The following is a 16,997-nucleotide window of genomic DNA, read 5'->3' as shown; positions in this document are numbered from 1 at the left end:
TCTCCCTTATCTTGGATTTCAGTTCTACAGTGATCATTTTTATTCTGTACTTTTCAGGTCACAGGATTTGGAATGAAAGAACTCACCAATCAATCAGTGAACTAGTCAACAAGCATTCAAGCATTTACTCTGGGCCAGGCACTGTGCTAAGTGATGAGGATGCAAGTTTAAGCAAATATAAGAGGGAGTGTAGCGGCTGTGACAAGGGAGGATAGAGGTTGTAGGTAAGAGATTGTGTGGAGATAGAAATCACAAGGGTTGGTAACTGGTTGGATATGTGAGGTAAGTGAGAATGAGGAATTGAAGTTGACAGTGAAGTTGCTAAGCTGGGAAACTGGGGGTATGGAGTATTACTTCAGAGTAATAGGAAAACTGGAAAAGGGGTGGATTTGAGTAGAAAAACCATTTGTTTTGGGGTGATAAATGATAAATTTGGGGTGTCTATAGGATATCCAATTCAAAATTCCAAGAGGTAGTGATGTAGAAATGAAATGGAAACTACACCCATATAGGTAGTATACAGTTTGGTTTTTCATAAGGAGTTGCTAATGCTACCCAAAACAGTGACAGAGGATTTAATATCCCATCTTTAGCCAGTATATAAAGCAAGGAGACTATTGTAGTCCCCTCTGTATAGAATACACTATATTTGTCTTCCTACCATGGCCAAATAATAGAATTACAAAGAGCAAGCTGGTGTCCCTTCTAGAAAAGAAGATGAAAGGGCTAGGAGCCATCCTTTCTAGCCTCCAGATCATCAGGGAGAAGGTAATATTCCTGTAAAAAAAATGGAAGAAAACTTTTAAGGTAAACATAAAGAAAAAATTTCTGGAAAGACAAAAAGAAATCTTGGCCTGAGCCAGGAGTTTGGAGAGTAGAAGACTCCACCCAACGGAGTAAGAGAAGGACCATTGAACCAGCAGAGCTAAAAGAAAGCTACAAGACTCCTTTTGAAGAGTGGGGAGCAAGACCACTAGAGGAAGAAGTAGCTGTTTATACTCCAAGGATTGATGATGGGGAGCCATAGGTGGCATCAGGAGGCAGGCCATACAGGATTGATCAGAAGAAAAGAGAGTGGAGGTAACTGCCTTAGTACCCTTTGTCTGTTGGTGGTGGGGAGTTGTTTCAGTCATGTCCAACTCTTTGTGACTTCATTTGGGATGTTCTTGGCAAAAATGCTGTAGTGGTTTGTCATTTCATTCTCCAGCTCATTTTACAGATGGGGAAACTGAGGCAAACAGGGTTAAGTGATTTGCCCAGGGTCACACAGCTAGTGTCTAAAGCCAATTTTGAACTAAGGAGGATCTATTGTGCCACCTAGCTACCTGAAATTATATGACAATGATCTCTGTTGTGTCGGACCCCATCCCTAGAACCACCTTGAGTTAGCATAGGTAGCTTTCACCTTATCTTGCCCAGAGCTAGACCCTTCACCTCACTTTCTTCAGACCACTTGGACTCTGATCCTGAAATTACCAAGGACTACGATAAATGGATTTTGCCTTATCTTTATTTTCTTCCTTCCTTCCTTCCTTCCTTCCTTCCTTCCTTCCTTCCTTCCTTCTTTCCTTCCTTCCTTCCTTCCCTCCAGTCCATGTTGCCAGAAGCATCTCCACCTCACTTTTTTTCCTACTCACCCCCACTTCTACAACCGTTTGTGTGCTGCCTTTACTTCACTAGCTGTATGCTCCATGAAAACAAGGACTCTTTTGATTGTATATATGTGTGTATGTTTGTATGTGGTGTCAGATATCAGCAGGATGATGTCAAAGGGATATAAGATGAGGAGAAACAGCAAAGAGGGAGCTCTTGGTTAGTTTTTTAAGTATAAGGAAAAATCCTATATTGAGAGCACGGGGGATAGAATGCCATGAGAGGTTTGGAAAACAGTGAGGAGATTACGAACAGTCATTGTGGTCAACAGGATAAGGAACTGACTAGAGAGGATGCGTTACCTTGATGTACTAAGTGCCCAGTTGACATGACACAGCAAAAATTTGTAGTGGACCAGTCAGTGGTTTTGTGATTTCTTCCAATAACATTCAGCCGCATATTAGTAGGAGCAAAGGAAGAAGAAGGCAAAAATAATCCAGGATTATGGTATAGCAAGGTGTGATAAGCAATCAAACAAAACAACAAGAGATTTGAGCATAGAGGGCAATGTCAGGTTGAATTTGTTCACCAAGAAACTGTGATTGGGAAGGAAGGAGAATGTAGCCGGAGTAGAAGAGATGACGTAGGAAAGTACTGAGCAGTGAAAATCATAGTGAGGACAGAGTAGACTTAGGAGTAGGGCAGAAATATCTGGAAAGATAAGATGGGTTAGAGGAATTTCTATAAATGTCTCTTTAAATATATATTTTTTAAATCATGCCTTATACATATTTTAAAATGTAAATTGTCTAATGAGTTCCTTGTACAGCAACATCAGTCATTAGACAAGTCCTTTTTTTTCTTCCTCAATTGAATTATATCTATTTATGATCTCATAAGTTCCTACCTGAGAGTTTTATATCCCTCCCTTGGGCTGACCCCCTCGTACAATTTTAGGCCATGGAATCCAACCTCTTCTTTCTTTAAACCTACTGAAATTTATATTATTTTTAGCTTTCCTTTCTTTGCAATCCCAAATTATAAAATGAAATGGTCATTTCCTACTAAAGTTCCCATCATTTCTACGTTTTTTTTTTTTTTTTGAGAGGGGAGGCAAGGCAGTCAGGGTGAAATGACTTGCCCCAGGTCACACAGCTAGTAAGGGTCAGACATCTGATTCACTGCACCACCTAGCTGCCCCTCATTTCTACTTTAGTAAACAAGTCTTCCTGTCGATCAGGTGCTAGGACAGCAGTTTTCCTCATTTGTTTCCTCCATCTCTTGAACGAAGAAATTATCATTAAGAAAAGTCAAGAATTTATGAGCTGCTGTCCTTTGGGCATACACAGAACCCCAGCAGAAGACTAGAGCATAGAACTTACTGAGCACCATTATACCATGTTTCTGACCCATTTCTTCCTTCTGTGAATGCCATAATACCCCTACATTAATATTGCATCCGTTTTTTCTCTTGCCACCCAAATGTTGTCTCATCATGCTTCTCCTTCTGGCTTCTGGATTTTCTCACATAACCAGGTCTTCTTAATAAGCAATGTTATTCTTTACCTCCCCATCTCCTACTTTATCTCTAATCCATATCAATCTATTGCCAAAACCTGCCAATTTTACCTTTGCACCATTTCTTGAATATACCACTTTCATTCCTCTATCTCTTCTACCACTATGGTACAGTCAAGTGTCACCTCATGCCTAGGTTATTGCAATAGCCTACTGGTGGGTCTACTCTCACCACTCCAATTCATCCTCCATTCAGCTACTAAAGTAATTTTCTCAAAACACAGGGTCACTTGTGTCACCTGGTGGGGGGGCTTACAATAGGGGGATTCAATAAACTCCAGTGGCCTCTAGAATCAAATACAGAATGCTCTGCTTGGCATTCGAAGCCTTTGATAAGCCAGACCCACCTCTCTTACCCCGGTAGTCTTCTTAAATCTTACTCCCTGACCTGTACTCTTTGATCCAGTGACACTGGCCTTATGGCTGATCCATGAACAAGATACACTATTTCTTGGTTCTTGCATTTTCTCTGACTGTCCCTCATGCCTAGAATGCTCTCCCTCTTTTATTCTGCCTACAGTCTTCCTTGGATTCCTTTAAGTACCAACTAAAATCCCACCTTCTACAGGAAGCTTCCCTCAACCCTTCTTCATTCTAGTAGCTTCTCTGTTAATTATTTCCTATTGATCCTACAGATAAGTTTGTTTAGCATTTATTTGTTGTCATGTTCACCACTACATCGTAAGTTCCGTGAGAGCAGGGAGTGTCTTTTGCATCTTTTGTATACCCAGTTCTTAGCATACTGAGTGGCACATAGCAAGCATTTAATAGATGTTTAGTGATTGACTAATTGAAGTGTTGGGGGGGGGGGCTTCCCTAACTTTTCCCCTGTCATCTTTCTACTCTTCAACTTCTGCATCCATCAGGACTTCCACCTCCCTCTTCCTATCCAATTCCTTTATTGTGAGCTTTAAGACTTTCATCGATTTTATTTCAAAAAACTTTTCATTCTTCTTGGTAACCTAAAGAGAGGCATATTACTCTGACTCTTCTAGGATGCAGACCAACATATATTCTTACTGGTAAACTTATTTTTCTTAGGTCACTATAATCAAGGCTTAAAACATAACAGATTGTATATTCTCCTTTCCTAGATATCATCCTCTCTCTCAGTAACAGTCTTACCTGGGGAAAGGGTATATTGAGAGATCTCTAGGTATTCCTTCCAAGAATCTAATTCAAAGATTAAACACAGGCTGGTATAATTAGAGCTCAGAGAGGGGAGAAGCTGAAATTGAGAGGTAGGAAGAAATACACAAAGAATATTAAGGGATGAAGTATACCATAAACAGTTTTTACTTTTCTACTCCACATGTTTCCATTCTCTGTCTCATTATGACTTTTCTAATGCCCTTCTCCAACATTTGCCCAAAGCTATTTGCAAATTCGAGTCAGGAACCCAGTAAACAAAGAGAATGGGTCAGAGGAGCCACTGCTGCCTGGAACACAGCCTACATTGCACTTACAAAAATTTCATTTGCTGGAGCAAATATTTTGATTCCAACATTTTTGGGTCATATTAGGATCAGGAGCTGGGGTGGATGACAGCAAGCTGTTTTCCTAAAAAAAAAATGTCCCAAGTCTGAATTGGCATGTACTCATCATGCTTCCTGATGTTAAAATAGAAACTTGTTTTGCTCACAGAAAATAACTTAAAATCAAAGTCATTTGGGTTGAAATAATCTATTTTCTTATTCTAAGGGAAAATTCCTCTTCTTAGACAAAATGAAGGTTTAGGAAGGTAAAACTATCCAGCAACAGGCTTTGCTCAGATTTTGCAAAGTCTTTCCAAATGAAATACCGTTTCTATTAATGACTTTGGGATTTGTTAGATTATAAGACTGCATTTTGGTACTTTTTTTTAAATGGGAAGAAATGTGGAAATCATCCACCCTTTCAATAATAAAATGATAGTGAAGATGTTACATGATTCATCTCTGATCCGTGGGTGCCCCTGACAGGAAGAAACACTCTTGTCCAGGCTTCTTAATGTACTTGAGGTTAAGTTGAACTAACTCAAAACAATCGGACGCTACTTTACTTCAAAGCTCTACCAGAAGGCTTGGTATTTTATTTCCTGTGGGAGAAAAAATGAAAATCAATCAACGACCTGTGGCCTTCTATTAAGTACCTACTGTGTATCCTTAAGCTGCCAAAACCACAGCCTGGGAATAAGCAGCTCCTGGAAAATGCTCTCGCCAGTTCTGTTCAAGTGATGCAGTATTCACTGAATGCACACCCTGGGTTTCCATTCTCGCCTGCTGATCCTGCTTCTCTCTCTAAGACACACCCCTCCCGACTGGAACTCACCTGCATCAACCCCTTCCCCCGGGCTATGTATAAAGCGCATACCTCTCCCTACTGGGCAGTTCCCCTTCCCTTCCTGGCTCAGCATTACCTTCGGCTTCCTCCTCATTTCATAAGGCTTCCTACCTTTGCTTCCTACCTCCCAGGAGTTCACTCTCCCTGACCCTCTCAGTCTCCTGCCAGGCTTCCTCGCGTCCTGGGGTCTCCGGGAGAGCCTGGTTCAGAGCTCCCGGGGAGCAGGGAAGGAGGCTAGGCACGCGCGTGGGCTCGCGCCCTTCCCCGCCCCTCGGGCGGCTCGTCTGCTCTCCCTCTCCCCATCCCTCCTTCCTTCTTTCCCTCCCTCCCCTGCAGCGCCTCCCTCTCCCCGGGAGAGAACCGTGGAGGGGCTGCGGGCGCCTGGCCAGAGCAGTTCAGGCTGCCCTCCTCCTCGCTTCTGCCCCCCGAGCTCCAGTAGCTGCGGGAGGGGGCACCCTGCAGCTGGCAGCTGGGAGAGGGAGAGGGGCTGAGGAAAGGGCGTGCGCTTCTCGGGGGCCCCAGCGGACTGTCAGCGCTGCTCCTCCCCTCCAACCTGTTCCCCTCTCCGCCGCCGCAGCTGCTGCCGCCCAGCCCCAGCCAGTCCGCTCTCTCCAGACATGGATTTCCTCCTGGGACTGGTGCTCGCGTCTTCGCTCTACCTGGAGGCTTCGTCGGACTTCGATGGAAGGTAAGGCGACCCCCTCGGAAGGGGCCTGGGGGTGGGGGAGAGGGGCTTCTCGGCTCGCCTCTCGGGCCACAGAGACGTTTGTTGCCAGGCTTGGCTGAGGTCGGGACCCTGTACAGACCCGAGCTGGGGAAAGAGAAATCCCTGAAGTCCCTTGCACTAGTTCGCAAACCTTTCTCCCCACTGCGGAGAGACCAGACGCGAGGGCCACCTGCGCGGGGCAAATAACTTATGGCCGGGTGGGGGCCGGGGGCTGCAAGACCCCCAACCCTCCCCTCCTCGGGTGCATCTCTCCCCTCGCCCCCAACTGGGACAGAAGGGAAGATTATTGGCGAGGAAGGATCCCAGCCTGTGCCTTCATCCCCTGTGTCGGGGAGAGTTTCGCACGAGTAGATGAACCCCGGACCATCTCGCTCCCCTTTCCCGGATCTCGACCGTGCGAAGGGGAAACTTCTGAGTAACTCCCCCGAAATCCCTCCCGGTACTGCTTGCGTCCCAAGTACACTCCGGGTAGGAGGGAGGACCACAGGTTGGAGCTGGAGACTGAATGCAGGTCTCGATCATAGGAGAGAAGGGACAGCGTTCCCCTGGGGGAAGGAACCCGGAGTATGAGGTTGGGGCGGCGGAGTGTGCGTTGTGTACTCGCAGATGGCATCTTGCACCTCCCAGGGACCCGACCTCGGCGTGCTTTGACAGGTTTGAACAACTCTCCTTTCGCTGCGCGCTGTCACTCAGCTGGGGCGCCCTAGCTCCCTCCAGCCGGTGGGGAACAGCTGCCGGGCTCGCCCACAGTGGACCCCTCGGGGGAGGCCTGGTCCGTGGGTGCTTGTGCGCACCCTGAGTTAACTCCGGGCAGCAGGGGAACAGATCAGCCGCTGCTTGGCTGTGTGTTCCAGGTGAAGGGCTCAGGGTGTCTGGCGCCCTGGGCGCGCCTAAGAGGGTCAGACAGCCTTGGGGCTCCTCTTCTTCGGCTGGTTTGGCTGCTCCAGGAATTTGAACCCTGCCTCCTTACTCGCTTCCCTGCTCGCCCCCTAAAGAAACACTCCACACCTGGTTTACCTGCAGTCTCCTAACGAACCTGCCGTGCTGGGTTTGCTTTCTTGTTCCTATTCGAGAATGGAGGCGGGGCTGGGAGTTAAGAGGAGAAGAGGGGAGGAAAAGTGCAGCCACTTGGTCTACAGACATGGCCTGGGAACATAGAAAGTTTGGGGGACTTTTTGGTGGGACAGTAAAGCGAACAACATTTTTAGCAGGAGATCTAGACTAAATATCTTGTTCTGTTTTACTCCGTGTCCAGTGTAGACAATTTCAATACAGTTTTTACACTTCTGATTCCAGTTAGGAATTCATCAAATACACATGTGCATAAAATCTTATGGATCCTTTAAAAAAAATCAGAAATAGGCATAACCTTATTTTTTTGCAGGAGACTGAAAATCCCTTACGCTTAACTCTAGAAGAGTTAACATTAACGGCTCAACAACAATAAAAAGTATCCAAAGAAAGAATGTAAAATGAAAATCAATCAACGACCTGTGGCCTTCTATTAAGTACCTACTGTGTATCCTTAAGCTGCCAAAAATATGATGAAATATTTTCCATTTATTACTTTTAGCTTTGCACTAATAATAGCATCTTATAATAGTACATGACAGTTTAGAGTTTTTATAAAGCTCTTTCACATGCCTTATCTCATCTGATCCTTGGAACAACTGGGTCAAATAAAGGGAGGGGAAAGTGTCTAAGTGCTTTACAAGTGTTATTATCTCATTTGGTCCCCAAAACAATCCTGGGACGTAAATGCTGTTATTATCCCCTATTTTACAGTATAGGAAACTGAGGCAGACATTAGTTAAGTGACTTGTCTACACATGTACACAAGGTGTCTGAGGCTGGATTTAAACTCAGGTCTTCTTCACTCCAGGCCCAGGGCTCTATCCACTAGCCACCAAGCTACTAGGAAGAGATGTTATTATTCCCCTTTTATAGATGAGAAACTGAGGCTTTTGATTGGTATTTGGCTAGTAAGGAGGCAGAGCCAGGAAGCCTTGAAGTCAAGTCTTCAGACTCTTTTCATTTATACCCGTAGGTAATCATTCTACAGCGTATTCTGTCGCTGCATAAAGGGGGAAACAGTGAGGATTTTTGACACACGAAAGAAAGCTTTCTGTTAAGACACTTAGAAAATTTTTGTAAACTTTTTTGTCTGGTTGCTAAGATTTTTCTCAAGCGCTTTTAAAAGTGAACTTTTAAAAGGCATCTCTTCAAATCACTTCTGTCTTATTCTCAATATATCCAGGCTGGGGAAAGAGAATCTCTTTTCTTTTTTCACATTTCTTTGAGAGACAAAGTAAAATTTATTTTTTGTTCTTTGTTTTGCAAATTTATTGTTGGCGTTTAATCGTTTATGTGGAATTGTCAAAGCTTTTAATTTTGTCCTTGACTGATAATAGACGATTAGGAACAAGGTTTTAATACTCATCCTATGACTTCAGGCATTGAATATCCAAGACATTTTGTTTTAGTTTCTTCTTTTAGTTTCTTACCTTGCTATTTGAGGTTTTCACTGTGGGATTTAGCTCATAATTAATGTTAGTATGAAAGCAAACTCAACTCTCATCCACCTAAAAGTCTGATTTTTAAAATTTTCATAGACAGGCTTGGCAGAGAAATATATGTTATATTATTTCTAAGAAATTCATGGAGAAGTTGTTTTTAACCTCCAAAATATATTTATCTGATATTTCTTTTTCTTTTTGTAGGTGGCCCAGACACATAGCGTCCTCCATTGGACTATGCCGTTATGGCAGTAGGATGGATTGCTGTTGGGGCTGGGCCCGCCAGCCATGGGGAGGTTGTCAGCGTGAGTATTGTCACTGCTGGGGCTTTTAGCCACTTGGGAGGAGGGGCTTTTCACAGTCCTTAATGGCTTTCACTCTATATAGTGCAGGGCTTATTACTGAACAGGGCTTGGCACGTGCAGGTCTGATGTTTAAGTTTTCATGTACAGTCTCGGATTCCTTATCTTGCCCTTTCCCAACCTGACCTCCCTTTGTTAGGATGCCAATTCTCTTGTTCACAGAGAACCACCCAGGACTTCCCACTTAATTGTTTGGCCCTAATATTTCCAGCTTCTGCTTTCTCATCAAATTTGCTTCTCATTGCTCTAGGCTTCAAGATAGGGCAAGATAATGAGTCTAGACTGTATTTACATTAAATAAACCTTGAACCCAATGACTCTGATACAGTATTTGCCACAGCTGCTGTGTAATGTAAGGCGGCCCATTTAGAAAACATGAAGCCATGCAGTACAACCTGAATGGCTCACCCAACACAATCAAATCAAATTTCATAGCAACTAAAAGAAACCCACCAATTCCAAATTAATTCTGTACTGTTAAATAAATGCCATCTAACCTGTGCCTAGTCAACAGATTTGTTTCACTTTTTCCATTAACATAAAAAAATTTATAGAAAGGTCAAATCCCAAGTTACATCACATGAGCTGAGCAAGTTCGAATTCAAGATCACAACATTTTTCCTTTAATGTAAAATTTTTAAAGCTAGGAATCCCTACTCCATAACCCCAGCTTATGAATACAGTGATGATTACAGAACTGCTCACCTGAGCACTGGGATCCCTAGGATATCTCCAAGACTTAAGAGAACTGGACTGGGCATGCCAACCCTGGAAATTTGTCAATGCCCATCTGGTTGCAAATATGCTCTGTAGCCATAATTCAGCAGATAGATCTGTTGAAAGACGGGAAAGGAAGGAAGTCAAAATTGGAAGGAAGGGTTCCCATCTTAGAGGTCTAGTGACAGTGAAGAATAAAAGCGAACACATGTGCACAAAAGCCAGGAGTTTCCAAAGCGATTTTGAACTCTGGGATGATTTCAACTTCATGCCTTTCTTAAGATTTAGTAGAGAGAGAGTGTGTGGTGAAGTTTATTCACGTTGATTAAACTACTTATTTAGCCTTATTTTATAGTGTGTTCAGGATATTTAAAGATTAGTTGGCAAAGCAGTAATAATATCATGCTTTATTAATGTCTTTATGTGGAAATAGAGGGAATGGTGACCCAAAAGGAGAAAGATGCTGAGGAATATTTTGTGGCCTAGGCATAGGGTCAGATAAGAAGACTTCTTCTGCAAGGCTCTAACTAGGGGTTGACCTCAGAGGCACCCTGTATTGGCCAGGGGAGGGAGGGTGTGCTGGCAGCAACAAACTCTTCTCTACCTCTATTCCTGGGTGGCCAGCTGGTGCAGTTACTCTCAAGGGGTGGCAATGATTTCCTGTTGCCCTGCTGATAGCTCCATTTCCAGGGAACTTCTATCATGAATCCCAGTGGCAAGTTGAATGAATGTAGTTCCTCAACTCCACCCAGAATAAGCAGCCACATTGGCAAGATGCCCAGGAGCAGGAGGGGAGAGATTCTTACTCTGAGGCAAAGTGCCAGTGGGAAAGCAGAGGAGTTAGGAGTACATGTATCTTTAGCTAGAATGTGCCATTGGAGCATTCTAAGTGGGGAACGCCATTCACAATGGAATGCCAGAGGTGGCATATCCAGCTGTTCTACAATTCCTCTTTCCCATGTCCCTTTTCCTCTGACTTGGAATTTTTGCATATGAATTATTTTCCAAGTCCTGTAACAATCACAGTGACAATGTAAAGTTGAAGAATCTACGTTGCTTTTAAGCGAGTCTTTCTGTGATAATATTCTTAGCAACTATCGGGAACATGGTAGCCCCTTATTAAAAAAAATCTTCAGGAAAAGTCAGAAATTATGTTCTAACTTTTATTAAGTTTTTCATTGGAGGTGTTAAAAAATTAGTCCTAAACAAATCATCATAAGTATTATAGTCATGGAAATTTGAGCTGGCATTCCCTCTGAGGTGCACCCCTAAAGAGTGATCATGTCATGGTCTAGATTTCTGCTACAACTTCAGCTACAATCTGCTCAGTATCTCTTCCATCCCTTTTGAAGTATTAGAAGAATGTCTGTGAGCAAGAATGTGGGTGGCCCACCAAAGTAGCAGAAAGACCCTGCCATGGTGCTGGGTAAATGGGTACAGGTGGACTTTCACACCTTTTCATCCTCCATCCTTGTTTAGTTGCATGTGCATACACTTATTATTTTGATATTAGAGAACATAGTCATTTGTTCCACCCATTGATTAAAGAATTAAGAATATTGCTTTGAATCTGAACTAGCATTTATTGCGCTTTAAGGTTGGCAAAGCGCTTTATAAATAAACATTATCTCATTTGATCCTCACAACAACCCTGGAGGTAAACGCTGTTATTATCCACATTTTACAAAGGAGGAAACTGAGGCAAAAGGGGGTTAAGAGACTTGCTCAGCATCTAAATGACTGATGTCAAATTTGAACTCAGGTCTTCCTGACTCCAAGTCTACTACTGATAGTAGGGAGAGGACAGAAATAATTATAGAAACTCAAGATATTGTAATATCTAGTACTTTTCACATTAAGGAATTATTCTTTTTTAAGTGATGCTCCAGTCAATCTGTGAACGTATGTGAATATTCACTTCTACAGTGCACTCAGATCATAATCCATCTATTCTTATCCGTCCTGTTTGACTCCTTTGTTCCTTCTCATAAATTCATTCTCTGGAGTCCATCCAAAGAGTTGTTGATTTTCCTCACAGTGTCTTGGCATAACAGGGATACAAGTGCATTATAGGCCTGTGGCTGTTAGAAGGAAGTTGTTAGAGGGGACCTTAGAGGCCATGAGAACCAGCCCCATCATTTCATAGATGAAGAAACTTAACCAAGGTCACGTAACTAATAAATAACTGAGGTAACCCTTTTTTTTGTTTGTAAACCCATTTCTCCTGTGATGTACTTCATACTACTTCTTCCTTATTCATAGACACTATGGGTCTTTCCATTGCCCTTCAGATGATTCTCAACTTTACTTCTTTCAGAGACTGTCATGCTCTTGTCTGTTTTCATGCTTCGCAGAGTCTTTTTTCACCCTTCCTCTCACTATTCTTTCTGCCTCTCAGCACAAACATAATGTTTCTAGGTGTATACACATACATGTTCATGGCTCGAAATAATTATGAACCATATTAACCTAGGATTTAAGCTCATAGAATTTTGCTTCACTGAAAATTAAGTTTATGTCACCAGGAAGCAAAGTGAGCAAAAACCAGGATTATGTCCACTTTCACAACTCTCTAGGCATGACGGTTTTTCTTGTTTCTTTTGAAAATTATAAAATAACTGTTGAGATTTGCTGGGTTGCTGCCATGGAATAAAACCACTCTTGAAGAAAGAAGGGCCAAGTAGTTCCTCCATGGGTCTACTGGCAGCATTTAAAATGACAAGGTGGTTTAGCCTTTTTTTTTTTAATGACTGGAGATTGATTTAGCTTCATCTGTGGTTTCTGTAAGAATCCCATGCATTTCTTGTACATTCAAAACTAGAGCATAACCACATTAATTGTCCCATTTGGGGATGCTAGAGTATTAGTTGGAAGCCTCCCCACTATATTTTTATGTGTTTCAGAATTATGTGGGGGCCCTGCTTCTACAGAATTCCCACATTATAATTTTGTGAATGTTCTAATTTGTTGGAACAATCAAATGTGGAAAATATGTGTAGGGAGTTGGAGAATACTCCATTATCTAAACAATAAGGTAATAGTGAAAACAAACAAACAAAAAAGAGACACTGGCCTATGAATTAGAAATCCTTGACTTTAGCCCTAATTGAAGCTGTAGAAGTCACTTGACTTTACAGTTTGTCATTGATAAGAAGGAAGGAGCAAGGTGGGTATTACAGAGGGTGCTGAACTTGGAGGCAGGAAGTCTTGAATTCAAATTCTGCTTCCGGTACACTCAGCAAGTCACTCAAGATTTCGTAGCCTTATTTTCCTCATATGTAAGATGGGAATAGTAATAGCACATACCTGCCAGGGTTGTTATGAGGGTCAAATAAGATTACACATGGAAAGTATTTTTCATGCCTTAGAGAACTGGCTAGCTAGTGTACTTCTGGCCATCTCAAAGGAAGCTTATCTGGAAAACCTTCTGTGAAAACAGCTTAAATTTTATATAGTCTTTTAGAAAACTCAAAGCATTACCATATTTAGTAATGGCAAATTTAATTATAATATTTATAATAGTTTCCTTATGATAATTAAATGTGATATTAGAGGTTTCCCCCTCCATAGAAAAATGTCAGAGGTTAGGAAATTCAGTCCTTAAAAAAATTTTTTTTTAAGTGAAAGGCTCTAAATTTCAGCCAACTAAGGCAGTGCTTGTAAGGAAGAGAGGAAGTTTGAGTGCCAAGGTCGCTTTATGGAAGTTGCCCTTGTTCTTTTTTCTCAAAATAGAAATACAAAAATGTCATTAGCTGATTCTAATGGGCTCCACGTTCCAGACTCCAGAGCATAGATACTATTATGAGTAGATATCAATTGGGCATTAGTGAGACCTTTCTTTGGATGTCAGAATCAAGTCATATGTTGCAAGTGAACACATCACATGTTAGTTTTAAGTTGCTAACATGCTGTCCCATATTTGTCATGTTCTGTTCCATAGTTCAGGGCTTCTTAAGTACTTTGTGGATGAAGCCCATGGACCCCTTCTCAGAATAGTGTTTTTAAATGCATAAAACAGAATACTTAGGACTACAAAAGAAACCAATTATGTTGAAATATATTTATAAAATTTTTTTTAAAGTTTGTGGATTCCAGGTTAAGAACCTCTCCTGTAGAGGGAAATGGAAGTATCTTAGCCAACAAGATATTGGAGTCATTGAGAATAATATTCCCTGCCACCATATCCAATCAGAGTTTCACATTCAGTCAAAAATCTTCCTTTCCATCATTTTGTCAGACCAGGGAAGCAAGCAAAGAAAAGCAAGGATCAGAAAGGCTACTGGAACAGACATCAAAGCTGTGATCATGTTTCCTGCCCACATCTCTTTCCTAATCCAACATCATCACCTCGCCTGCTGCAGAACACACAACCTTTTGCAGGGACAGACATCATGCACTGAGAATTAAGGCAGAAAGGACAGCCATTCTTTGTTGTCTCCTATTATTTGATTTTTGTTCATGTTCTTGACTCGTAAGTGATAAGAAATGGTGCATTGAATATATATGATTATCAAATTGGCTGGAGATTAACATTCATTCAATGTTAGAACAGTTTTTATTGTAAAGAAAACCTTGGATGTTTATCACAGAATAGAATGATGGAGTTTGGGAGCTGGAAGAGATCATGGTGATAATCTAATTCCAATTTATTAATCTTATAAATTAGGAAATTAAAGTTTAGCAAGGGAAATGATTTGTCCAAGGTCAAACAGAGAGTCCTAGAGTGAGGTCACTTGGGGGCTGCATTAAACATGCAGTTGCTTAAGTAGTTTTAACTGATGGTCACAAAATACACTTGATTTCTAATTTGTACCATTTCTCTGCTTCTAAAGTTTTTCAATATCTTAATAAATAGTCTATTTTAACTGTATTAGCATTCGCTCTACTTCATTGAAGCTAATGGAGAGCTCAGGTTATTCATTCATATTAGAGGAAACGGATTTAAATCCCAACTTTTAGGATGATCTATAAGTTGATTTCTCTGGAATATTTAGAAAAACATGTAGAATACTTAGGTCTTATGTTTTCTTATAGTAATCTGTCACCAGTTTGACTAGGTGTGTGGTAGCAATTCTGTATAGAAAACATTGTACAAATGTGAAAATACACACACATACACACACATCTGGCTCCAGGTTTCAATAGAGGTATTCAATTTCTAGATTTTGGCTCACAGTAAGCAATTTGTGGTTTCCAAAGGAAATTATGTGAAATAGGGTGGTTTGTATCATTTTTTCACAAGACAAGGTAAAATGTAGGTTTGTTTGTGTTTCACTTGGAGATTTTGGGTTGATATAAAACCTAAACACAGAATAAATCTTTGCTCTGTAAGGTTCTTTTCTCCCTTCTCCTTTTACCTATTAAAAAAAACTAACCCAAAATTTGCATGAACATTCTTAAATCATAAACTTTTGATATTTGTCATCAGGATTGTAGGTCATAGGTCCAGACCCAGAAAGAACCTTACCAGTTACTCATTATACTCCCCTCGTTTTACAGATGAGGAAACTGAGGCTCTGTGACTCCAAGGCAATCATTCTTTTCCACACTATCATATTTTTTTGTTCAGTCCTGCCCAACTCTGTGACCCCATTTGGGTTTTTTTGTTTTGTTTTGGTAAAGATACTGGCTTGGTTTGCCATTTCCTTCTCCAGCTCATTTTACAAATGAGGAAAGTGAGGCAAACAGGGTTAAGTGACTTTCCCAGGGTCAAACAGCTCATAAATGTGGGAGGCCGGATTTGAACTCACAGAGATGATTTTTCCTGACCCCAGGCAGGACCAATACTTTATTCACTGTGCCTCCTAGCTGCCCTTCTACTCCTCCACTAACCACTTTCAGTTGGTGAGATCGATATTGTAAAGCTGGTGCTAATGTAGGAAACAAGTTGAAATCTCGAAAAGTGTTGAAGCTATCAGAGAAAGATTAATGTCGTCAATATACATCCCAGCGAGACCAGACCTTCTCACAAATGGACAGGCAGCAAGCATTTTTTAATCACTTACTTGTGGGCCAGGCACTGTACTAAGCACTAAGGCTATAAATAAGTAGAAGCAAAAAAAAAACAACAAAAAAAAACAAACCCAAAAAACAGAAGAAAACCAGCTCCTGCCCTCAAGGAGAAGACATGCTAAAGGAGGGAACTCTAAAGCACAGGAATTGAGGTGGAGAGACAGTACTCACATGAGGATAAAGTCCAGAGTTAGAAACCAGCTGGGAGAAGAATAAAGGATAGTCTGCCTGGACCCCTCCTTTAAGTGACAGGCTGGAAGGAACTACTCTATGGGGACAGGGTGGGCAGCATTGCCAAGGGGTGTTTCTAGGTGAGAAAGGAACAACAGGGATAAATAATTAATCTATTAAGGAGTAGTTTTAATTTCCATTTCTATTGCTAAGGACTCCTGATTTAATATTGGATAGCTCTAAGTAAATGAAACTACTTGAATTTCCCAAACCTCCAATTCTGTACTAGACAAGCTGGGTTCTACCGGATTATGCTGGGAGCTGATTGTTAAATATTCAAAGTGAGCATTTACACCTCAGAAATTCTCAAGGCTAAAAATCAGGACTTCCTTGATTGTTTTGTTGATTGTCTAGATTTAAGAACGTGAAGGAGAAAATTGCAACAATGCAGATTAAACTTTAAGATGTGCAGTGGGTATATTGCCCCTCCCCCCCAACTCTTACACATTTACCAGCACCCTTGGCACTCAGTAGACATTTAAAGTCGCTTAAAAACCAGATTCACTTAACCTTATCAATTGGAAAAAACCAGAAACACAGTCCACAACATTTCTAATTCTCTGCAGATGATAAGGACTTAAAGATTTTGGGCCAGGATATTTGCAAAATATACTTTGGTTTCAGATTTTGATTTTTTTGGAGAACTTTTAAAAGTCATCATTTAGGATTTAGGATTCTATTCATAGGAAAACTTCCTTGTACAAAGATCACCTTTAGTTTTTTTTAAAAAGTAAGTAAACGACAACAACAAAGGATGTTGACCACTCTGAAGTTTTCTTATTTATCATCAACAGCTGTTGTCACAGTTTTTGAAAGAGTATTTAACCTTTCACAGCTGTTCTCATCTCTCGGTCGGATAATCCTGATAATCTACATTCCAGAGCCCCACTACGACCTGTTAATACATAGATGCCCCTAGCATTCTCTGCTCGAATTCTA

General features: G+C 41.4%; 1 protein-coding gene across 4 annotated transcripts in view; it reads left to right on the top strand.

The window, feature by feature from the left end:
* Positions 1-5,462: 5,462 nt before the first annotated feature.
* NPNT (nephronectin) overlaps positions 5,463-16,997 on the top strand; it is a 110,995-nt gene continuing 99,460 nt past the window's right edge. Inside the window, exons 1-2 of one of the 4 annotated variants that reach the window (XM_072622418.1) lie at positions 5,463-6,181; positions 8,941-9,041. In XM_072622418.1, coding sequence (XP_072478519.1) covers positions 6,111-6,181; positions 8,941-9,041 — 172 coding nt within the window. In that variant the 5' untranslated portion in view covers positions 5,463-6,110. The remainder of the gene's footprint in view (positions 6,182-8,940; positions 9,042-16,997) is intronic. The other 3 variants (XM_072622419.1, XM_072622420.1, XM_072622421.1) reach the window with 3 other exon arrangements.

This window comes from Notamacropus eugenii, chromosome 7, assembly GCF_028372415.1.
Source record: "Notamacropus eugenii isolate mMacEug1 chromosome 7, mMacEug1.pri_v2, whole genome shotgun sequence".
Classification (NCBI taxonomy): domain Eukaryota; kingdom Metazoa; phylum Chordata; class Mammalia; order Diprotodontia; family Macropodidae; genus Notamacropus; species Notamacropus eugenii.
This window is presented reverse-complemented; position numbering and strand designations above follow the sequence as displayed.